This window comes from Microtus oregoni, unplaced genomic scaffold, assembly GCF_018167655.1.
Source record: "Microtus oregoni isolate MIOR12 unplaced genomic scaffold, Mior012 000028F_ref0000031, whole genome shotgun sequence".
Classification (NCBI taxonomy): Eukaryota; Metazoa; Chordata; class Mammalia; order Rodentia; family Cricetidae; genus Microtus; species Microtus oregoni.
This window is the reverse complement of record NW_024543087.1, coordinates 13,516,379-13,540,223: the sequence shown is the minus strand read 5'-3', so window position 1 is coordinate 13,540,223 and position 23,845 is coordinate 13,516,379. Positions and strand designations below refer to the sequence as shown.

Sequence of the window (23,845 nt, the reverse complement as noted above, 5' to 3'; positions counted from 1 at the left end):
AGGTAGAACCTCTTGGCAGGCTCCAAGCAGGTGAGAGTTGGACCTGGCCACCACGCTGACCAGATCTGGAGTCCAGTGGATTCTGTGAGGTACCTGGATAACAGACTATGGAAGCAGTGGACAGGGGTCTCCTGATGCCCTCCTCCTTGTCTACTCAGTGACTAGCCCTGGTTCTGTTTATGTGTTCCTTGTGGCTTGGCTGGACTGCGGGACCTTGCAGGGAGAAATAACCACCTGGCTCCAGTGGCTGTTCAAGACAAACAGGGCCCTGACCATCTGCCAGGCCCGCTGAGGGCTCCCACGTCTGCCAACACCTGGACAGTCCAGGTGGGACTTGGGGGCCTCTGAGTGAGGGCCAGCCTAGGGCCAGAGGTTCCCAGTCCAGAGTCAGAGAACTGGTCTTGGGCTGATGTGCGGGGGCCAGTTCTGTCCTAGACATCCAGCCAGGGCAAGTGCTACTCAGCCTAAGGGTAAAGCAGCCATTCCTGTCCTGGGTACAAATATCCTAAGGAGGAGACCAGGCTCTGCTGAAGAGGTGTCAGCTGAATGTGGGCGGTCTGGTGTGACCTGGGTGCATAACGCAAGATGGAATCTTAGGGCATCCAACCCCTTTATAAAGAAAAACGGCAGCCCTATCTTGGGGACCCAAATGAAGATAACCAAGTGGGGAAGGTAACAGCTTGGCCAGGGGGTACTATCCAGATGTTTTCAGGTAACCTGCTCTCCTGCCTCCTCAGACCTTAGGTTCTTCTTCTAGAATGTCAAGTGACTCCAACTCAGCCTGGCTCAGCAGCCCTTGCGGACCCGGCCTGTGCGTCACCATCCACACTACACAGTGCTCCTCTAGAAGCCTTGGATGGTCATGTGACCTGCTGGCCATCAAGAACGGCAGATGGGCTTAGACTAGGAGTGCTCAGTTAAATGCCCACACCACCCAGTGTTTGAGTTAGATGGCTTTGGCCTGGGGCAGACCGGGGGGCGGGGGAGTCTGGAGGAAAAGCATTATGGTTTGAGCTGGCGAAGGGAGGATTTGATGGGAGCACCATTGGGAGACACAGTGAGCAAGGTATAGGTATGTAGCCTGTGTCAGGCCTTTTGAGGGCCCACACATGGTTCAAAGCTGGATTAAGAGGTCCCAGAGGATGAGGGCGTGGGTATGGAGGTGTCAGGTGGGGAAACTGAGCAAACGCTGTGTCCTTAGTGTAGGTATAAGTAGGTCTAGTCTTACAGACCTGCACACCAGCTAACCTTAGGGCCTCAACTCCTAGCTTCTGGAGCCAGGGCAGAGACAGCCTGACTTCCACTCACTGGCCAGGGTACTGTTCCTGCAACCTCCTGGTGGCTGGAGGTCTATCCCTTCCATTCTGGGAGCTGCAGTCATGCATGGAGGACTCCCTGGGTGGCTACCAGATGGGAAAGGTTCACCTGGTGGCAGAGCCTCAGGCCTGAGTTTGGGCCCTGGTGGACAGTGATTTGGGCTAGTAGGTAGGGGAGCTGTTCTAAAGAAGCCTGACTCCACATGTGTTCATGACAACAGGGGAAGGCTGGCTATTCCCACATAGGTCCACCTGGCTGTGATGATCCCTGCAGACTTGAACCTTTCTGGGCAGTGGGTTTTTTTTGTTTGCTTATTTGTTGTTTTTGTTTGTTTTGGTTTTTTAACACAGGGTTTCTTTGTAGCTTTGGAGCCTGTCCTAGAAATAGCTCTTGTAGACCAGGCTGGCCTCAGAGATCCTCTTGCCTCTGCCTCCGAGTGCTGGAATTAAAGGCATGCACCACCACCGCCCGGCTGCTTGTTTTTAAGACAGGGTCTCATGTACCCCAGGCTGCCTTCTACCTTGACCTACACAGCCAAGAATGTCCTTGACTATCTAAGAACTGGGATTTGGGTGCACCTAGTTTATAAGGTGCTGGAGTGGAACCTAGGGCTTCGTGAATGCCAGGTCAGTGCTCTACCAACTGAGTCACCTCGAGAGCAGAGTCATCTTTCTGTTGGACAATGCTGAATTCCCAAATCCCAGGCCCATCCTAGGTAATAGAATCCAGGGTCCTTCTCCCAGCCATGGGGTGAGGTCTCCCCAAACTCTCTCATAGCTCCTAGACCCCGCCTTCCTTGAATGAAACACAGGAAGCCACACAGCTCCCTTTTCCTTTTTTCTTTTTTTTTTCCTTTTGTTTTTCTTCCTGATCCAGTCCTGAATGGACAACCAGCCAACCATTGGCCTTTTGGTCCATCTATCCATTTGTCCATGCCAGGAGTCCAGTCCCTGGTTCCCAGTCACATGACTGTTTCCCATTCTTCTTGCAGCAATGGAGGTGGTCGTGTAGCCCCAGAGGCCTCCTCATCCAGGCCTGAGCAGGAGCCATTGAGGAATCCATCGTCCTTGGGAACCCCCATAGTAATTGGTATGGTTTCATTCTCAACAGTTGGAGCCCCTGGCTTGGCATGGCCAGGCAACTGGGAGTGGCCGTTGGTGGTGGTGGTGGCAGGCAGCAGGCGGGGGCTGAGGGGAAGGCTGAGTCCTGCACGGGGGCCTACATTGGTCACACTTGTGTGAGACACCATTGGGCCATAGCTATAGCTGCTACTCCCACTTCGTGCTTTGCGCTTGAAGTCCAATGCCAGTGTCCAGCGGCTCCAAGACTTCCTGATTTCTGCTTGTACCTTGGGGAAATAGATGGGTGGCAGTCAGGTGTGCCCTTAACCCTTGTGCCATGTGTTTTGCCTGACACCATCCCTGCAGTAAATGGCAGGCAACTACTGCAAACACCAAGGTCAAGTCAAATCACACGGATCCTCAGAACACAGGCAACAGATAGAGCCAGAACCCAAAGCTCAAATGGTCCAAAGATGGCTGGGCCCTCAGACTGAGTGGGACCAGGGAGACTCTTTGCTATATCACACACGGAGGAGCCCACACACCCCACGATAGGCTGAGTCTGAATTATCTTTGAAGCTGTGTCTATGTCTTCAGTGTGGTCAGAAAGGTTCTTGAGGAGCAAAGAATGAGGGGCTGAGGAGAGAATGAAGGGACAAGACTGGGAGAACTCCGACCCCGACTTCTACCTTGCCCCTGTGCCGCCTACTACTTACCTCACCATTGCAGAAACAGTATATGATGGCGACAAAAAATCCCTGTGAAGAGAGGCACGTGCAGTCAGGATCGCGTCCCATCCCCCACCCTGTTCCCCAGGAGCGGGGCAGGCGACATACCTGGAAGGAGTTGAAGAGCATCTCATAGTGCATCTGGATCTGCCAGAGTGTCCCTGAGACCTCAGTGTATGGCAAGGCCATGAAGACGGTGTAGTGGACACCGAAGAGAGGCACAAGGACCAGCGTGGACCTGAGCAGCTTCCTGGCCATTGGGGCAGGAGATTAGGCCATGTTCTTTGCCCCACAATACAGCACTTCATCTTCCCACCCCAACCAGGCCCAGGCTCCAGAAGTGATGGAAGGACCAGAGGCTCTGGCTACTGTCACTTGGCAACCAAGTTCAGCTAGATGGCTTATGCCAAGAGGCAAAGTGTTACTTGGGTTTTTTGGTTCTGAGAGGTGTCCTTGAGCACATCACAGGTACAGTTGCGCTGTCCTTGTCATGCCCTCTGCACCTGCTGGCATGCACCCATCCTCCATGACCCAACCCTTGGGTTTCTCCTGAGTGGATGTGTTACTGGCACCAACCTCTACCCATCTGCCCCTTTGATTCCCAGAATCCAGCTGCCTGAGGGTGGCTGGTATGTACTACAGTAGCAGGCCCTGGCCATAATGCAAAACACTTCATACCAAGTGACATGACCCAGCGCTGCTGTGCAGGCGGTGGGGGGGGGGGGGGCGGTGGGGAGCCACAGAGCCAGAGGTGACTCACAAGCTCAACCATAGGACCTCTATGCTGGCAACCAGTGACCCTGAACTCTACCCCAACTCCAAAGAGCCAGAACTCACCGGTACTGCTGCCTCGTGTCGCATCGGCCAGCATTGGTCTCCCGAAGCTTAGTGGCAAGCACCCGGATGATGTTGATGAAGAGGATGAAGTTGAGCTGTGGAGGGAGGCCACATTGGAGACTATACCCTAGTAGCACGGCACAAGGATTCCTGGATCCAGAGCCATGCCACAGGCCCTACTCTGTCACTGCATCTCTGGGTGGTCCCTGGGGCCCTCAGTTTCCCCATCTAGACTGGAGTAGGGATCATCTGGTCTGCAGGTCTTTGAGTTTCTGGCCCTTGGGGTCCAGGGAAGCCACTGTAGATGTTCTTGTTAAGGGCTAGTCATTCATGCTCACACTGACCCCGACTCTTGCTCACCACAACAGATGCCAGGATGGGCACCTGGATGATCCACTTCTTGTGCCCGGAGCTCAGGTCCCAGCACCTGGGTGAGGAGGAAACATTAACCACCGGCCCCTTCCTTTTCAGCCAACCCACGTAGGCCCCAGAGTGGCCTGCTCTGACATGAGCTGTCGAGGACACAGGACAGGTGTTGCATGTGTCCAGGCCTGATACACTCCGGGCCTCTTTGGAAGCCACCTCCTATAACTCTGAGGTGGTTCTTGGCCGAAGGCAGATCAGAAACCCCTGAGGCTAGAGCTGCTGCTGCCCGGAGTCTCCCATGATTCACAGAAGAGTGAGCCAGAGCATTTGCAGCCTGTGTCAAGGTTCCTGCCCACCTCGCAGTACTCTGCTGCTGGACCTACCCAGTGTTGGCCAAGGTTGCTCTGACACCGACCCACACAGCCACAAAGACAGCTGGAAGACCTGCGTGTACAGGGAACAACGGAAGGGTTGTGAATTTTGCCCCCAATCCAATGACTTTCCTCAGCTCACTGCCCCACCTCTCACCCTACGTACATGGGCTATTTAATGCCACCCTAACAGCCTGAAGTGCCAGCCCCGTTTAGGTTATGTGCAGGCCTGGGTTGATATGTGTTGTATCAAAAGCTTTTCCCAGCCGAGCGGTGGTGGCGCACGCCTTTAATCCCAGCACTCGGGAGGCAGAGGCAGGCGGATCTCTGTGAGTTCGAGGCCAGCCTGGTCTACAAGAGCTAGTTCCAGGACAGGAACCAAAAGCTCCGGAGAAACTCTGTCTCGACAATCAAACAAAAACAAAAACAAAAGCTTTTCCCAGCTCATTCTGCCCTGGACTTGGAAGTTCCATGCGAGGAGAGCCAGTGAACAGCATTTTTCTGTCAAAAACTACCTCTCCAAGCCTGGCATGAAAGGTTCTAGCCTTCATGGACGAGGGCAGATAAAATGAAGTTTGTCGTCCCGGGCTGTGCAGAGGCCACAGGGTCCTGACATATGGGAGTCTGAGTGAAGGGAGCCTGGCTGCCCTCCAGGCTTTTATTCCTAGCCTGATGGATCCTTGGGGGAAAAGGGTGTCACCTGGGTTTGTGGTAAGGGTGTGACATTCCCAGATCATAAGGTTCTGTGTGCTCCCTAATCCACATGTTTCCAGCCCACCCAGACACCTTCCAGTTCAGAGGCTTGTGTTAGTTCCTGGAATCAGGCCCAGACCTGCCCAGCTCTGGGGCTTGCTATGGTGAGGTCAGGGGTAGGGCATGTGCCAAGGGCCGAGGAGGCTGTGGAGACTGACCTGAGGGCTTTCTGGGTGCTGAGCCCAGGAGGCTCTAGCCACTGGCCCACCCCTCCACAGTCTGGCAGCTTTCCCCAGGGCCCAGCCAAGCTCCGGAGCTGCCAGCAATAATGGACAATTATCAGTAACTAGATCCCTGAGCCAGAGGGGGGCTGGTAGAATCGTAGCATCCCAGGAATCCGCTGCAGAGAGGTTACAGAATTTAAGTGGAACCGAGCTGCTGGGCCTGTGGCTCTGAACCGCGGGACCTCGCCTCCTGGTAACAGATGTGAGCCCCTCCACAGGGCTCTGGGTCAGGGTAGGGTCCAGACTATATCCCCAACCCTGGGATAACTAGTGACTGAAATTCCCACTCTGATCCCACATTTAACCTCATCTCAAACCCAGTAATTATCACCCCACGTGGGCTGAAATGCCAGTCAAGTCAACAGCCCTGGGAGAACCCTGCCCATGGCCAAGTTAAGTCCTCTAAACCTAGAGGAGGGTCTAAGTCACAGCAGGATGGGCAGGCCTCCCTTCACCCTCCCTACCCACCACACTGGTCTCCATACCCCAGCCAAAGATGGTGAAGCCCCACAAGTACTTCTTCTCCGAGAAAAAGGCCATGAAGATGAGGCTGTGCAAGTACAGCCCCTCCACCAGAATCCAGTAGTAATTGGTGGCCAGGAAGTAAAGGAAGAAGGTCACAGCCACACGGCAGCCAGCCTAGGAGACCAACTAGAGTTAGCGGAGAGGTAGAGCCCGCATCTTCTAGGCAAGGTCTGGTCTGCATTAGGTGAGAAGGCAGAGCTTACTCCGGGGCTTCCGGATGGGACCCGGTGTAGGTGTTGGGTGTTAGCAGCAGGTGGCCAGGTGAGAGGGGGTGGTTGGGGCACTCCAGTGTGGAAGGAAGGGGACTAGGAGCCGTTAGCAGTAAGACTGGGAGCTGAGCTGAGACGTGGCCCCTGTGAGATGGGTTTGCACGCCTGAAGCTGCAGAAGGTAGCAAGAGACAGGCAGGTGCAAATGGAGCCTGCGGGGCACTCACGTAGCCAACGGCAGCAGCGGCGGGCGGAGGCGGCACCTGCGCGATGATATGCAACTCTTCCTCAGTGAGGCGCTCGGCCTCATCCAGCGTGAAGCCTGAGTACAGTACTGCGTCCTTCACGAAGATGCTCGCGGCACGCAGCATAAACGACAGGAACATGTGCATGTGGATGTAGTTGCGCGTGCAGTGCAGCCGCCTGCGGGGCGTGCGACATCACTGTGGTGAGGACACGGGGGGGGGGGGGGCACGCAGCGGTGGGCAGGAAGCTGGGCTGTGCGCCGCCGTAGGTGGGGACATCACGCAGTGGGGGATGGAGCCAGTGAAGGGGGAGAAGGGAGGCTCGCACACTGGACCCCTCCAGACCCACCCTAAACCATGCCCCACCCCCACCCGGCTTTGTCCTTCCTCCCCCCCCCTTGCCCCGCCCACCTAAAATAGGCTAGGATGAGCACAGCCACTGTAAGGGAGGCGAGGGACATGGAGTATCCCACGGTGTAGATCATGCCTAAGCGGTCAAACACCTCCTGCGCAGGCAAGAGACATAGAACTGGGACTCAGGGTGGGCGCTGAGGGAAAACTGGAGGACAAATTAAGGTTGCTGGAGAAGTAAAGGCTAGGAGTGTGGGCTGGGTCGAGGTTCACTAATGGGGTGGGGATGGTCTTATGGGTTCGCACCCGTTCCCGAGTCTCGTTCGTCATGAATTTGAGGCACTCGCTGTAGTTGGCCCATGTTCGGTTGTGCCCGGGAACCACCTCCCAGCTGCCATTGCGGTCACAGCGTCTGTAGGCATGGCCTGTATGGGCAGTGGGACAGTCAGGGTAGTCATAGGAGGCCTGAGCTCCACTTTAGGGTATCCCCGGGGTTCTCAACCCTTTCGGCTCGTCTCACCTTTGTGATTGAAGTCATAAATGTAGTCCGGACAGGGCACCGCCACCACTTCACCTGGTGCCCCTAGTGGCCAGCAAACGATGTTGTCCCACTCCGGCAGGCAGGGACGTCCTGTGCCCAAAGAAAACACAGGGTAGGGGGCACAAAAGGAGGGTCAGATCCACAGTTACGGGACAGGGGTACACTTGTGCTTTGAGTCCCACAGGGGCAGTGTGCCCTGTGACTGGGAACTTCAGCTTTAGAGCATTCTGGAAAGAATATAGTGAGCTCTTCCTTCCTCTTGCTCTCTAAACCCGCTGGCTTCAGAGAACTTACTGCAGCCCTGTGATGGAGTCCTGACATGAATCCCATTTCCAGAAGGGCTGGAAAGGGACAAGAGAAGTGGCTAGCATGCTGAGTGACACGACACAGGCCCTTGGCCGCAGCTCAGCCTTTTCTCTCCCTCTGCTCTTGGTCTCACCTACTGTCTCTGAAGGGATTTAAAAAAAAAAAAAAAGACATTGTTTCACTATGTATATAGACCAGGCTAGCCTTGAACTCACAGGCATCCACCTGCCTCTGCCCCCAGAGTTCTGGGATTAAAGGCGTGTGCCACTGCAACCAACCTGAAGAAGAGCGTTTTCTCAGATTTTCCCTCAGCTTGGAGGCTCCCTAGAGACCACAGAAGGCAGGCTGGTTCCTGGTGCCAGCTGGACATCTAACGCGCTGCTGACCCCACACGGGGTCTCACTCTGCGTCTCTGTGTCTCCATTTCCTCACTGGGAAGTTGACCTTATCAGCCTAGACATCTACCATCCAGGGCCGCACATAAGACCCAGGATCAACCCCTCAAGAGGTGTACAATCCTCCAAATCCAAGCGCTAATGGGGAGTTTCAAAGGACAGTGATACGTCCCACTCTGGAGCCCTGACAGTCATGCTGAGTGACCTCAGAGGGTCCCCAGTCTCTAGATCACGCACATTCCACCCCAGATTACAGCCCCCTTCTCTCCCCCTACAGGGCTTTGACCACAGGACTCTAACCTCCCTGGAAGGCAGCCTTGATGGCTGGACCCGCCCAGCTCGGTGAAAGGCTCTCTGTCCTGGGCGCCATATTCCCAGCCCCACCCCGCCAGGCCCACAATTCCCTCTGGTCCCTGGGGAGCCACAGGGTGACCACAGGCTCCCAGATGTGGCCCATCTGGAATCTGCTGCCCACCCTGCTGGCTCTAACTGGCCTTGTGGCCACAGCTTGGGCTGTGTTTGTCTCTCCTCACCTCCCGGAGGCAACCCTGTTTCTCCCTCTCTCCTTTTCTCTCCTTGTCCCGCTGTCTGACTCCACCCCTGAGGCTGCCCTGCCCTCCTGCTGTTTCTGTGGCTCTTCCCACTCTGTGTCTTGCTGTACCTCATTTGACATACCAAGTCCTAGACTTTGGGTTGGAGCATCTTTATCCCTGTCTCCACTTCTCTCCCCAACTCCATCTCTCGGGACTCTATCCTCTCTCTGTCTCAGTGGGTCATGGGTTTCCTGTATGGGTGCTATTCTGGGGAGGGCTGGGTAAGTCTACTGTGCACATCTCTTTGTGCCTTGAGGCCACCCAACTGACCTGCTTTTCTGGAAAGAGAGCTGTGGTCTCTGACTTTCTGTAGAAACCCACATGACTAGGACATAACGGGAGGGACAGGTGGATCTGAGCCTGTCAAATGGCTGCCTGGGGAGAGGTAGAGGGCAGGCCAGACAGACATACCTCGGCGCCTGCTACCAGTGGGCACCTCCTTGTTCTCTTTAGATTCAGTGTAGAATTTTCCTGAAGCCTTCTCTTTCCTGGGCTTCCCCAATGTGGATGCTGGTGTCCACCCCTTGTCTGAATCCATTATGTTGGCTGGAGAAATCAGGACAATTAAATTAAAACCATCAGCTGTGCTAAAACAACAGCCCTGGGTTGTTGCTCCCCCCACTCTCACTTTTTACAATGAGGAGTTGACTCTACCAAGGATGCCAATACTCAGGTTGTTGGGCGATCAGAGATGAAGGACGGGTATGTGACTCAGAAACTGTGAAGGGTTTGCCAGACGGAGAGATGGGCAGGAAATAAAGCTGGTCAGCAGAGGTTCAATTGGGGGTAAATGCCATGAGCATGGGGTAGAGTGGGGGGAGTGAAGCAGAAAGGCTGGCAACCCAGAAGTCAGGACCACGAAGGAATGAACAGCCCACCAGAGGGCGCATGGCAAAAACTGGGAGCGATGGGGTGGCAAGGTAACGGTGAAAAGCAAGTCAGGCTAGCGGTGAGGAGGTTGGTGAAGGAGGCCAAGAGTAAAGGAGCAGGCAGATGAGTGCACCCACGCCATTCTCTGCCCTACAATACTTGAGTAAGTGGCCCTGAAGACACCACCTGAGCTGGAGCCTGGCCTTTCTCCCTGCCTCCTTAGCTGGAAAGTCCTCGCTATCTGACCTCTGTGAATTCAGCTATAGCCCAAGTCAGGGTACCCTGGCCCTCCTCCACCAGACTCTGTGGGAAGCGGAATCCAGGCAAGCTGGACTGGGAAGAGAAGGATTGTCAGCATCTTCCTGACTCCACCCTCAGGGAGAAGGTCCATCCATAGTGGATGAGGAATCAGAGATGGACACACACCACAGGCTCCCCAAGTAGGAAGAGAGCCAGGTTCAAGATCAAAGGAGGGTACTCATCTGCCCCTACCCTTGATGTGATGGGGAGTCACAGGTGGGGCCAGGGTAGGCGGGACTCTGTATACAGAGTGAGTCTCAATGAATGTGAACAAAGTCCACACACTTCACAGAGAATCTCACCATTCGCTTGTGTGCTGGGTATGTACGACAGCTGTCCCCCAGTAACCAGAGAGCCAGCTCCAGAGAGAAAGCCGCTCTGGAGGGACAGTAAGTCAGGGTCTTGGTCTCCTTTGCTGATGAGACCAACCAGAGTCCGAAGGCTGGACAAAGGCCAGTGTAGCCTATACCTGCTTCCAGGAAATGGACTCGAGGAAGGGGGCGGGGACTCCTGAGATAGGTCAGGGATCAGAACTGTGGTTGGATGGGTGATGCCTTCCTTCCCATGGGATAGGTCCCTTAGAGATGCTATGGGGAACCCCTCTGTAGGCCAAACACCCTCTCCAGGCTATAGGCGGATTCTTCTATCCTACCTACCCCATCTGGTTCTAGAGACTCTAGTTTTGCCCTGTCCAGATGGTCTCTTCAGAGACCTCCCCATCTTTCTAGACATGGCTATCTTTTCTCTGGGGAAGATCGCTCAGCCCACCATGTTAGGGCCCTGAGCCCTCATCACAGCTCCTGGCTTGTCTCAACCCATCTAAATCCACTGGGCTATGTGCGTTGTTTGCCTCTAATCTCCATTTGCAGACACGAGCGAATCTGTCCAAAGGCTTCTCTCTCTCTCTCTCTCTCTCTCTCTCTCTCTCTCACACACACACACACACACACACACACACACACACACACACAGAGCGAGAGAGAGAGAGAGAGAGAAGACATGGCCCACCTGAGCCTGCTGATTTCATATTAGGCCTTTACCTTGGCTGGGTCTCCCTTTATTAAGCCCACCCTAAGTTAACGCCTTCAACCCCTCCACCCAGCTGTCTCTGCCTCCTAGATGCCACCCTTATCACATGCCGACCTCACGCCACCTCATTTCCCCACTTTCACCTGCCGTGCGCAGGACTTCCTTGAGCAGCTTGTCACACTGGGCCTGGGCGCGGTGCAGCAGGAAAATCTGTTCCTCTTTGGTAAAGACATCGTCAGCGTCCACCTGCCAAGCCAAAGAGCAGACTGTAGGCAGCTCTTCCAGGTGAGGCAGCTGGTCCCAAAGTCAACCGACCTCCCCAGGGATGTCCCCCTTTCCAAAAGTCCTCCCTCCAGAGGGAATGTGGGAAGTCTGCCCCATGGGGAGCATCTGACTTACAGAGCTCCCCTTTTAAAGTTCTGAAGCCATGGCAACACAAGGGCTGGGACGGGCCCTTGCAGGGAGGAGAAAGGGGTGGGGGCTGTCCTCTGCGTGTCCAGCAGTAACCCGGCATCCACTGGCATTCTTTGTCTAGTCCATCCCCCTGAGGCACATGGGAACGGATGGAATGTCCCAGGATGGAGCCTCACAAGATCCTGGCTGCCTGCTGGGGACCTGGAGTTGGATCTGGAGTGCTGAACTCTGAAGAGACAAACCCCGCCTGGATTCCTTCGAGTCTCAAGGCCTCTGGGGACCATGACAGTCACCATTTTCCATCCTGGCCCAGCATCCAGTCAGTGCTTTTCCCAGTAAAGGGTTAGGGTCTCATCCTCCCTTCTTCAGGTCTCAAAGAGGGAGAATGGAAGAACTTCTCTTTGAATAGCTAGGGGATCGCTGGGCTGTGCAGGACCCCCCCACACAGTTCTAGGGGAGTCGCTTGGCTGTGCAGGACCCACACATGCAGTTCTAAGGGATCACTGTGCTGTGCTGTGCAGGACCCCCACACACTGTTCTAGGGAATCACTGTGCTGTGCAGGACCCCCGCACGCTGATCTAGGGGATTGCTGGGCTGTGCAGGACCCCCGCATGCTGTTCTAGGGCCGGGCATCCCACCGGAAGCTCCTCCACCCTAGCAGATGCTGTGGAGATGTGTGACCAGGCACAGGCCTTTGCTCTTGCTGACCTCCCTCTGCAGGAATTCCTCATTCTCTTCTTTCCACTCTGTTCACCCACTGGGACCCAGTCACATCATTTAACCGGGGAAAAGGGAACTGCGGAAGGGTAGGTAGAGTATCTCGCTGAACTGGTGGCTGCTGGAGAGAATCTGAGCCTCCTCTGACTTAAAAGCTGGGGCCAGTGTCCTGCCTGGGAGCAGTCCCTATCCCCACCTTGAGTATGACCATTAAGGGATCACACACCGGGATAGGTGTGATGCTCTGGGACAGCCCAGGGCTGTCAGATCTCATGGCCCCTGAGACGCCCCTAGAAAGGCTACCTCACTCTTAAAACTCCAGAGAACATAACCTGAGCTCTCTGAACAGGCAACGAAGCAAGCCCGTGCCTGGCCATGTGGGCAGGTCTCTTTAGTAAGGGTGGAGCTATAAGGGGCAGAGAATTTGGAGGCCTGAAAGGAAGGAGGCGGGTCAGAGTGGGGCCGGGCCGCCGAGAAGGGGCGGGCGGCCTGGGTCAGGGAGTCCGGCTGCTGAGAGAAGTTAATTGACCGCGTCTCTTGGCGGCAGCAGCTCAGGCTTCCAGGCCAAGGAGTCTCCAATTGGCTCCGCGGAGCAGAGTCTTGCTGGTTTTGCTTAGCCGAGGAGCGCGAGCATCTTTGCGCGTGCGTGTGACTGGCCGTGCACCCACTGTCGGGCCAGGGTGTAAACTTCTGTGTGCCCCATTTCTGTAATGCCTCACATAGGAACCGCCTAACACGTCTATTTGGGCCCCGGAGCCTGATGTGTTTGTGAACATGCATGTGTACATGTTTGTGGTCAAAGGACTATGTGTGGGCTTCTGGGTGTGCTGTAGAACTTCTCAACATGCATGCCTGTGTCTGCTGCTTCCGGAGCCTGGATCCGAAATGGGCTCTCGGGATTCAGCTGGCACTAATGCATAGGAGTCCCAGGAAGACTGAAGCGGATTCCAGTGTGCTGCTGGCCCAACGGCTCTAAACTCCCACTATTCTAACCACACCTACGGCAGAGCTGGCTGGGGCAGAATGAGTGATGAGGACCAGGTAGGACAAGCTGACTTGCTAAGATCCAGGGACCTCCAAAGCCACCCTGAAGCTGTCCTTATGTGTCTGTCACTGGGATCCTGTTACTCAAGGGTCTGATTCTTACCCACCTCACTCCTATTACAGCATCTACTACTCACTACCGTTCATTCTGTCACTGCAGTTAATAACTCCATCAACTACCGCCTTTCCATTAGCAGCAACAGAACCCTCACCACAGCCAGTGTTCCCAGCACCGTTGCTGCCAGTACCATTCCCACCATAACCACTACTAGCACCATTAATGTAGCCATCATTACCATCATCGTCACTGCCATAATTGGGCCAACACCATTACCAGATCACCGAAAATCACACCACCTACCACCATCTATCTACCTCGCCACCATCAGGACCAGATCCACCATGCCAGCATTAGCACCATCACCAGTATTACCACCTGCCTCATAACCACCCCGTGACACCTTCCTGTCACTTCTCCCTTCCACTTCCTTCTGCCCACCTCCTCTCCACCCGAGATATTTGATTCATCGTAGTTTTCTCCCCGTTAGTGGAGTGCTCTTGAGTCTCTGGTCCTCCCCTTGGTCTCTAAAGACTTGCTGATGCATTAGCTTCCTAATGGCCTGGCTAGCCACTGATGTGACCAGGGAGTCGAAGTTGATGGCTTAGATCAGAGCAGTCATGGGCTGAAAACTGTCCAGCTGACAACCAGAGACTGACCAATATGCCCACTCAGGGGCCTGGAGCGGGGGTGAGAGTGGGGTGGCCATTTAACCTTCCACCTGTTGTCAGCTTCCTCTTTTGTGGTCTTCTCTGGACTGGGAAGGCCACAGGCTCCAGGCATCCTCCTCCATAAGCCTTCATCCAACCCCAAGGATAGCGGCCCCATCTCTTCCCTCCCTGGGCGTTAAAACCTACTTCCCTGTCACCCCAATCAGAACAGAGCCGCCATGTGCTAGGGTGGATAACCCTCTACCCAGGGCACAGCTCCTCACCGGGAATGCCCAGACACCCTAACTCTTTCAGCTGCACCTCAAGGACTCCCCATTAACCCAGGAGTCCAAACCCCACCTCTACCATTGACTAGTCTCTGGAAAGTGGCTTAAGCCCAGTGCTTTAGGTTTCCTGTAAAATCAGAGTAATGGTAAGGGTTTAACCGAAGTACTGCATCAAGAGCCTGGGCAGGGCAGGCTGGAGGAGAGCTGGCTGCTGTTACAGCTACTGTGAGCAGAGGGGCTGACTCACCACTCCACCCCACCCCAGCCCCTTTGTCTGCAGGGGTCCACAACAAGGGGCTGGTTGTCTGTGGGGCCCTAGAGAGAACGGAGGGCCAGGAATGGAGGCAGTGCCAGGTGAAGTTGCCTGGATAGTTCCCTGAACTCACGCCATCACTCAGGGTCGCTGCCAGACTCCCAAGTTTGGGTTGGGGGTAGACAAGATTACCAGACCTCTATCCTGCTGGAAGCGGGACGAGGAGGAAACTGCTGATGACTCGGACTAGCCAGACATCAACACTGTCTGACGCTCCCTTCCCCTCCCCAGCTCAGCCACCCCCTTCCCTCCAGAGTACGAAAGACTCAGATCAGCATCTTCTTAGATCCAGAACCTGCATCTTGGGTCTCAGAGGCAAGACTAGGGGCTGGGTCACGGCCAGGTGCCACTTAGTCCAAACTCACCAGCGAGAGGGTCACCAGCCCTGGCACCAGCTGTCCCGCATACTGTCTTCCACCTTGTGGATTAGGGCCAACAGTTTCTCTGACCCACCTATCACAGTGCCCCCCCCCCCCCCGCCAGCAGCACAGCGCCTTCCCACGCACACACAAGCATGTCTAGAGTATGTGGACTTGCAGGGGCTGGTGTCACACAACCTCAGCCCTGATCTGGGAAGACAGCCTGCAGACACTGAGACAGGTCTGTGAAGCTCCAGGCAAGGCGCAGACAGGCAGGGACTGAAGCTGGCATGTTACTTACAAACCCGGATGTTGCTGAGCCCATGGCAGAGGAGACGCTGTCGAGAGACCTGGTGTACTCTGTCATCCCCAAGCTCAGGTGAGGTCTCAGTCTCATGATCTGAGACCTTCCAGCTCTGCACACTGAGATTACAGGTAGACACCGCCACTGGCTTAAATGTTCTAATTTCATTTAGCTCCCAGGGAGACCAGGAAGTACACAGGTGTGTCCAGGCTGATGACGGTGGTGATGGTAGAGACAGCAGTCCATACCATTACCCAAACGAGGCCACTTCCCCAACTTCCTCCCTTCACTGCCAGATTCTACACATTGGCATCTGTGATCTCAGACATGTCAAAATCCTACCCCTCCAGACAAAACTGGAGGAAATGAAATGAAGGAGTTTCTGCTTCTGTGCAAGGGGCTTCTACGGCATAATGTTTTCTTAGCAGGATGCCCTCTTGGGTCACAACAGTAACCCCCTTGCCAGTGTCGGCCTGGTCCCCTAAGGGACAGTATGCTTTGTTTCATTGCCTGCCATTGGAGAAGGCAGATATATCTGGTGTTTGCCCCTGGCTGGCCTCGCCCCACAAGACCCCCTTTGCTCACATCGACCTCACCTGCTGCTGCACACCCATTTTACAAAAGGGAGACTGAGGCCTAGATGATAGTTAGAAGAGGGCCAGGAGCAGAGCTAAGGTGCACTTTACACAAAAGCCGTAGTCTTGGAGCAAAGGAAATACACAGCTACATGGGTGTCGTGGCACTAGCCGCCGTAACATCATCTCTCCAGCACCCTGCATTGTATGTAACCTTTGCTGCATTGAGCAAACATACACAAAGGGGCTTGAACCAGTGGCGGAAGTAGCCGTAGAAGCAATAGGGCCACTGATGCTGGGATGCAGCTGACCCTCTAACTGGGCAGAGGACAACTGGCCTTCGGTGCCACGTGAGATGTGAATGACTCCCGCAAAGAAAAGAGAAATACTTGGCTCTCAGGAGATCCCCTTGTGACCTTTTGGCCTTCCTTCACCCCTTCTCCAGGTTCCACTACTGGGACCCATGCTGGCACCTCTCCTGTTTCCCATGCCAACTGGCTGGGGACTGTTCTCTTGTCCCTTGCTGCCCTCTGTCCATCTGGCTGGCCACGGCAGGCTGGGACGGGCTCCTCATCCTGCCCCGCCACCACTGACAAGTGCTGACTTTTCCTCCCCCTTGCCAGGCCTTCCTGAACAGGCTGCCTGTGTTTGGGGCTGGGAGGGGCTGGGGGGAGGCACTGTGACGCCTCTCATCCCAGCCAGCCAGCCAGCGTGGCCGCCTTTGGGGCAGGCGGTGGGATGGAACCTCGGATGGCAAAGTTGGCTACTAGGACAGGGTGGATCTTCACACGCAGCCTCTACCTGAGCTAGGCAGGAGGACCAAGGCCCAGAAGAATGGGATGGCCTAATCTAACCCTAGCTGGGTCAGCAGAATGGGATCCCACTAGCTCTCAGCTTGGGCACAAGGTTGGGGTTCTAGAGGGCTTGGGAGGTCTCCAATGTCTGACCCTGAGCAGATTTTGCACTGTTTCCTAGTCACTTTAAAGACAATTTCAAGGTTCTGCAAAAACCCCACCATACCTTTTATTTTTCCTGGGCTCTCTGAAATAGCTGCCTTCCTGATGTGGTAGCTGGACCAGGGAGTGTCCCCAGAAGGCCCACAACAGGAATCTGGGGGAGGCTGCTTGACGCCTCATTAAAACATTCCGAAGAAAACCCAAGTTCCCGGGAGGGCCTGTGCCCCCCTTCCACTGCTCTGTCCTCGGGCGGTTCTGGGAGTTGGGGGGGGTGGGGGAAGAGGATGTGTTTAAGGGCAGGTGATATAAAAAGCTTCGACAAATCAATACAAGCAGGATAAATAATCCATAGAAAGATGGGTAATGGCTCTGAGAGAGCTCAGTTGGGTAATAAACAAATATAAAGTCCAAGAATCACTGGCAGAGTGTAAATTAAAACGAAGGGGACGCCGCTCTTCACCTATCAGAATGCTAAGATGAAATCCAAGGGCCCTCACTGCATCCTGTGAAACAGCAAACAGGGAGAGGGCCCCTGTGGTCAGTCCTGGGAAGTATAAGCCAGCACAGCTTTTTAGAGGGCAATTTGGCCTTGCCTATTAAAATAAAAAATGTGCTTGTTCTCAGACCCAGCAAAGACAAATTCTAGAAATATCCTACCGGGAAATGGTCACATGGTGAACCAAGAGGGCATTTCAAGGAGCTCCTCTGCCACTATCTGGAATGTCTCTCACACACATACACGCACACACGCACGCGCACACACACTAGGGGAGGAAGTGGAGAAAGGATCTGAACGTGTATCCCTCAGGGATGTTTAACTAAGTTCATACTTTGGAATACTATGCAGGAATAAAAAGGGCTTGGAGAGATGGCTCAGTGTTTAAAAGCCCTGGCAGTTCTTCTAAAGGACCCAGGTTAGATTCCTTGCACCCAGATGGTGGCTCATTACTGCCTGTAATTCCAGTTCCTGGGGCCCTGACACCCTCTCTTAGCCCCCTCAGGCACTGCATGCACACGATATACAGACGCACACACAGCCAAAACAGTAAGCATACAATGAGATAATTTTTTAAAAAGGGATTTGGAGGCTGGAGAAACGGCTGTGGTTAAGAGCGCAAACTGCTCGGGCAGAGGACCCAAGTTCTGTCCCCAGCACCCACCTCAGGCAGCTTAAAACAGCCTGTAACCCCAGCTCCAAGGGATTCCCACAGGCTCCCCTCGGCACTACATGTATGCACAAAACCTCATGTCAACACAAGAATATACAAATACTTAAAAACATTATATATTTTAAAATATATATTTTTTCAAGACAGGGTTTCTCTGTGTAACAAAATATATATTTTAAATGATTTCTACTCACAAATGTAAAGCTACACCTTTAGGTACAATTAGGCCTGTGTCACACAGCCCCACGGAGAAGCTCGCTGAACTCATTTAACAACAAACAGAAAACAAGACACATCCATCTACTTGCTATGTATACAAAAGGTGCCACTTGAAGCACAGAGAGAGGCAGAGGACTGTCCCCAGACTCCCAGAATGTCTTTCTCTAGAAAGGGAACTGGGGTTTGACAGTGCCCAAAGAAAGCTTCTGTTTGCTCTGAACGATTTGTCTTGGGTTGAAGAGACGGCTCATTGGGAAAGGTGCTTGCTGCTCACAACTGAGGATTAAACCCACATAAAGATGAACCAGAGAATCCTCAGAGGCCTGATAACAGCCAGCCTGGTGTACACAGCGGTAGGCCAGATAGAACCTTGTCTCAAATAAGATAGGAGGTGAGGACAATACCCAGGCTGTCCTCAGATCCACACATGCACGCAAGCACATGCAGACACACACATACATGACAGAAAGAGAAAAAAATAAAAACAATGTGCTCATGTATTAGTCATGAAATAAACAAAAAGTAAGGAAACGAAGATTTCATTTTTTTAATAAACCCCAAAATGACACACAGGGACCTCTTACCTGAGTTCGCCTTCACTTAGCTTACAGGAGACAGTCCTCTGTAGATGTCTGAGTCCTGGGTTCAAAAGGCTCAGATCCCAGTTCTGCGGTCTTACTATGTTCACTTCAAGGTCATTTCCCCCTAACATGGCTTGGACACTGGGTGGGGTGAGAATATATATACATACACACACACACACACACACACACACACACACACACACAGCAGGTTCTAGCTCGGACTCTATGGAAAGCTACTGCTCGATAAATGGCTTTTCTTATTTTTAAAAGCAAGCACCTTGGGCTGGCAAGATGACTTAGCAGATAAAGTGCTCGCCATCTGAGCCTGAGACCTAAGGTCAACGCCTGGAACCCACCTGGTGGAAGGCGAGAACTGACTCCCCAAAGCACTCGTAAACACACACACACACACTAAACATTAAATAAGAAAAAGTGCCTTCTGAGCTGCCCCCACCCCAGGCTGGCTGGAAGAGATGGCCTGCACAGTCAGCCTAAGGGATGAAGTGCCCTACCCAAGGGTCATAGCCTACACCCAGGTCTGCCTCCCTTCTGACTGTTACATTCGTGAGAGTGGAGGATTCTCTAGGGTGTCCTTAAGGTAAGGAATCTCAAAGGACAAGACCACCCTCTTGCCTGCTCATAAGCTGTGGGCCGATCCCCTCCACTAAATTCATTCCTTCAATGCTCGTCTCTGGGCTACCCTTTTCTGTAAGGCACAGACAGATCATCTGAGTCCAGCTGTGACCAGTGTTCTACCAGTGGGAAGTTCTTTGGTCCCCCAACCAAGGTCACAGGAGAAGTGAGCCTGGCCTTGGATATGGCTGAGTAGGCAGTCTATAGTTTAGTGATAGCTGAGGTAGACGGGTTTCGTCCATACCTGTACACATCTGGACGCAGGAGAGAGAATGGGCAGGCTGCCAGTTGTTTGCTGACTCCAGATGAGCCTAGGGATCCCACAGGATGGTGGGTGGGTCGGCCAAACCTGTCCCTTGGACTACAACCCCTCAGACCTGAAGCAGGAGATGGTCCAGCGCACGCACATGCCCCAGCAAGGTCCCTGCATAGCCATACTGGCATCTGTCCCGCCTTCAGCGTAGGATCCTCCTAAACCAGGAAAATTCTCTGCATAGACTTCAGCTTCCCTATAGAGCTTTCTGGGGTCCTAGGGGCTCCATACCACAACGCAGTGAGGTACAGGGGTCGGCACCCAGTTGACGTAAGATAGACAATGGTCACAGTGGGTCTGGGCAAGTTCATAAAAATTCGGGAAGACATCTTTCTCAAAGGGTTGTTGGGAAGATTAAACTAGCTGACGTGCATAAAGTGCTTAGAACAATGGACTGGCAAACAGAAAACACAGAAGCATTTGTTAAATACAAACAAGTGAACAATAGACCTGTGCACGCACACACACACTCACAGGGTGACCACATGCACACACACACACGCATGTACAACTGTGCTTCCCTTGGAGTCATGTGCAGATTCACAGCTTCAGGTACATGTGGACTAGAATACACACGATCCCACGGACTGACCCAGATGCCCACAAAACCCTGTGTTGATGGACAAACGGCACACATCAGGATACCTTTCCCATCCATCGGTCTACCCCCATGCACATGTATGTGGACCCACATAGAAGTCACTGAGGATTTTTTGGCAAATAGTCCTGCTGCCCATGCTTGGAGCACCCCCCTCCCCGAACTTGTTCCCCTGTGTGCAGGCTCCTTTCTGGGGCAGCCCTTGGCTTTGGTAGTCCATTACCGGACTAGAATTGGACGGGATGGACCCTAGTAAACAGAATGCTGGGGACCACAGAAGAACATCAAATTGCAAGGATGTTAGGCAAACGTTTCTCTCATGCTCTCTTTTCAAAGATGAGCAACTGAGGTGTGGGGACAGACAGTCCAAGGTCACACAAGCTGTAGACTGAGCAGAGGAGTCCCAGATTCGAGGCTCTGTCCCATGAAGGAAACTGCTTGCCTTGTCTCTCTAGACCTGGGTCAGGGTTGGGGTATAGGGGCAACAAGACCTTAAAGTCAGGCACAAAAGCTGATTCAGGAATATGGGATGGGAGAGGATGGAAAATCTCCCCTCTCTGAGAAATGGCTCCCAGACCCTAACCCAAGATGGGGGTCATGATTTCCCTTAGTGTCTCCAGCTCTCGGTCTTTGCTGTTCTGAGTCTGTCCCTGCTGGGGTCGGATCTCTCATCCTAACCCTTTCTCTCTCTCTAGCCTTCTACTTACTATTCTATCTCTCGGTCTCCATTCTCAGACCATGCACTGTACCCCCAAAGGTCAGCTCAATCTCCAGACTCCCCAAAGTACATATCTTCTGCAAGGTGTACTGTGAGAAGAGGCTTCTGGAGACCTCCATACCACACCCACCTCCCTGGCAAACAACTTCCACTTCGGGTAAAGCTGTCCTATTAGTGCATACAGCTGTGTATCTGTGGGGTCTCGAGAGCTGGAGGAGGGCTCTAAATCCTATCCTCAGTCTATCCATGTGATTTTCTGACTTCTTGCACACGGCTTTGAGCGCGGGGTGCAAACAAAACTTGTGAAAGCAGAGGCCCCGAACGCAGTCTGTGGGACTCCACACCCAGAGTGGATCATTCTGGATCACACTGTCACCATCGAAAGAGATACATACGACCAGAGCCGTGTGCTCACACAAGCATGGTGTAGGGAAACTCCAACCACAGATTTCCAGACCCAGGACCCCAAGCCAAGTCTTCAGAAGTGGGGGAACTTCAGGCATCTGGAACCTACAGTAAGGCACCCCAACGAGAGCAGGCACCAGGATTCCTGGTTCAGAGTGGGGGCACCATCCCAAAGTTCAGACAATTAGGAGAACCCAAGACTTTGCGCCTACACTCGCCCCAGGAACCCCAGAGCAACTCCAGGATTCCTGAGTTTGAGCGTAGACCGAGAGGGACTTACCAGCGCATATGCGGAGCTGAGCACTGGGCAGCAGAGCAGGAGCGCCAGGCCGGGTGCGATCCGGGCGGCCCCCATCGCCACCGCCTAGGGCCGCGTCCCTCGGGGCAGCCGCCGCCGGCCCTGGTGATGGTTGGAGGGTGCAGAGCTGTGTCAGGCCGGGCCGCCCCGCCCACACCCTGTCCTAGGGGACCCCGGCCTCCGGGCGGCCCGAGGCCCCGGAGCCCGGTGCGGGGCCCATACGCCGAAGGCGAGCGAGAGAACCAACCGGCGCAATGGAGAGAGGGAGGGCGGAGGGAGGGAGGCAGCCTGAGGCCGGGCGGGCGGCGGGCGGGCGCCGAGCGCTGCTGAGCGGCCTGTCTGCCTCGGAGCGGAGAAATCACATCCATATGGCTGGGCCCCCCGCCCCCGGCCCGCCCCCCGCTCCCCTCCCGCGCCGCCTTTTCTTTCTTTCTTTCTTTCTCTCTGTCTTTTTTCCCCCCTCTTTGGGGGAACTGGGAGCCGTGGCTTCCCTCCACGCCCAGTGGGGGAGGGGCGGGGGAGGGGTCGGGGTCGCGGTCTGCGGGGGGCGACCAGGCTGTTATTTTTAGCTCCGCGGCAGTGGGCAACAGGGGAGTCGGGGCGGGGCAGGGGGCGCGTTTTGAGTTGCGCGGGGCGTGCAACTACGGGATACCATCCCGACTTTTGCAACGACACTGAGCCCTTCGGTGTTCCTGCCACCAGCTCCGGGCTCTCCGGCGGCACTGCGGCCCGGCTCCCCCAACCCAGTCTGGACCCCCAAGCCCTTAGCAGCCACCTCCTGCACCTCATTTCCCATCCTCCTAACCCGTGCCGCGTGCGCCCGAGCGGCACGAGCGCTCCTGCGGCCCCGAGGCTGGGGCAGACTGTCTGCTTGTCAGTCGGTCTTTAGCTAGCCTTGTCCCCCTCCCCTCCGGACATCAGCCCCCCTCCCCCGACCTTGGCCTCTACTATTCCAGCGGCCCCAAGCTCGGTTTCGGTCACTCCCTCGCTTCCTCCTCCCCTCCTCTACGAAAACATTTGCAAGTTTCCAAAAAAGCCACCGAACTGCGCGGCAGCGGGCTGGCGACTCCGCCGGGCTCCGAGGAGGCGCCGCAGACTGACACCGAGACCGAGCAGCCGGGCCCGCCCTGGCCGAGCCCCGAATCGCTGCTGCCCCACTCCGGCCTCCCGCGCCCCGCGCGCCCGACCCTCCCCCCCAAGCCCCGACTTACTCCGAGTACGCCGCCGCGGCCCCCGCCTTGCCATGAATGTCGGGGCCCCCCCGACAGCCTCCCCAAGCCAGCTCCCCGTCCGCGGCCCCGGGGGGACTTCATGGAGCTCTCGGGATCCCCCCTGGCCTGCCTGGCCTCCTGAGCCCCCCGCCTGGCCGCCGCTCCGAGCCGCCGCCCGCCTCGCGCGTCCCTCTCCTCGGCGTCTGTCGCTCCCCTCCCCCCCGCGGCCCGGAGCCTCTTCCCTCCCCCGCGCCCTCCCCGGGCCTCCTCCGCCCCTGCCCCCTCCACCGCCTCCCTGGAGGGTGTGTGGCGGGCAGAAACGAGCCCGCCGCCCCCACCCCAAGAAGGATGAATGTTGGGGGGAACGGAGTCTAGGGAGCTCTGACATCGGGACCTGAGAACCGGGACTGGGACGCTGTCTCCGCTTTTGCTTTATTCTCTCTTCTAGAGAAGCACAGACCACCCATCACCCCCAGATCGTCCAGCCCTTGCGATGAGCAGGCGGGCTCCAGGAGAGGAGCCACTGGGGAGGTCGCCTAGTACTTCGCGCCCTCGGGCCCGCGGCGCTGTCCGTGCACCCGCGGTGGGGACCCTGGGGAAGCTGCTCCACCGCCTGCCAGAGACCAGGCTACGCAGCCAACGCCCTCGCATCCCGCCCCGCCCTTGCCTGGTCCTCCATCCTCTGTCCCACCCCTAGTCCCGGGGTGTAGCGGACCTGAGACCTGCATAGTGCTCCTCCAGCTTATGTCTGGAACTACGAGGTGTCTTTTTCCGATCCGGTTATCTTAAGATGTCTCGACCTATCGGCTGCTTGCCAGGCATCTCCAGCTCTCCCACCGAACCCAGTTTGGGGGCTTCGAGACTACAAGACTTGGGGCTTAGCTAGGACACACTCTTGTACTTCACCTCCTTCCATCACGCAGTCCCCCAAATGCTGGTAGCTATCTTGGGACTCTCGACTTAGGGAGAGAGGAGGTGTGTGTGTGTGTGTGTGTGTGT

The 23,845-nt window shown here is 55.1% G+C and overlaps 1 protein-coding gene across 3 annotated transcripts; it reads right to left on the bottom strand.

The window, feature by feature from the left end:
- Nucleotides 1-2,029: 2,029 nt before the first annotated feature.
- On the bottom strand, nt 2,030-23,046 carry Pth1r (parathyroid hormone 1 receptor). 3 transcript variants are annotated; one of them, XM_041677232.1, is made up of 15 exons: nt 22,847-22,959; nt 21,618-21,737; nt 11,164-11,266; nt 9,233-9,367; nt 7,507-7,617; nt 7,293-7,411; nt 7,047-7,141; nt 6,618-6,813; nt 6,143-6,296; nt 4,693-4,753; nt 4,304-4,370; nt 3,944-4,038; nt 3,215-3,356; nt 3,095-3,136; nt 2,030-2,665 (listed from the first exon to the last, which is right to left on the bottom strand). In XM_041677232.1, exons 2-15 carry the CDS (start codon nt 21,690-21,692, stop codon nt 2,279-2,281), a joined length of 1,782 nt encoding a protein of 593 aa, XP_041533166.1. In that variant the 5' UTR covers nt 21,693-21,737; nt 22,847-22,959; the 3' UTR covers nt 2,030-2,278. The 3 variants fall into 3 exon arrangements, with proteins under 3 accessions (XP_041533166.1, XP_041533165.1, XP_041533167.1); XM_041677231.1 differs by lacking the exon at nt 21,618-21,737 and having other exon boundaries at nt 22,847-23,046; XM_041677233.1 differs by lacking the exon at nt 9,233-9,367.
- Between the last annotated feature and the right edge of the window lie 799 nt (nt 23,047-23,845).

Coding starts and splice junctions, on each gene's coding strand:
- Pth1r (XM_041677231.1), bottom strand. CDS start 22,948: ATGAAGTCCCCCCGGGGCCGCGGACGGGGAGCTGGCTTGGGGAGGCTG. Junction 9,368..11,163: donor GGAAGTCCTGCGCACGGCAG/GTGAAAGTGGGG, acceptor TGATTTCTCCAG/CCAACATAATGGATTCAGAC. Junction 2,666..3,094: donor ACTGTTTCTGCAATGGTGAG/GTAAGTAGTAGG, acceptor TATTTCCCCAAG/GTACAAGCAGAAATCAGGAA.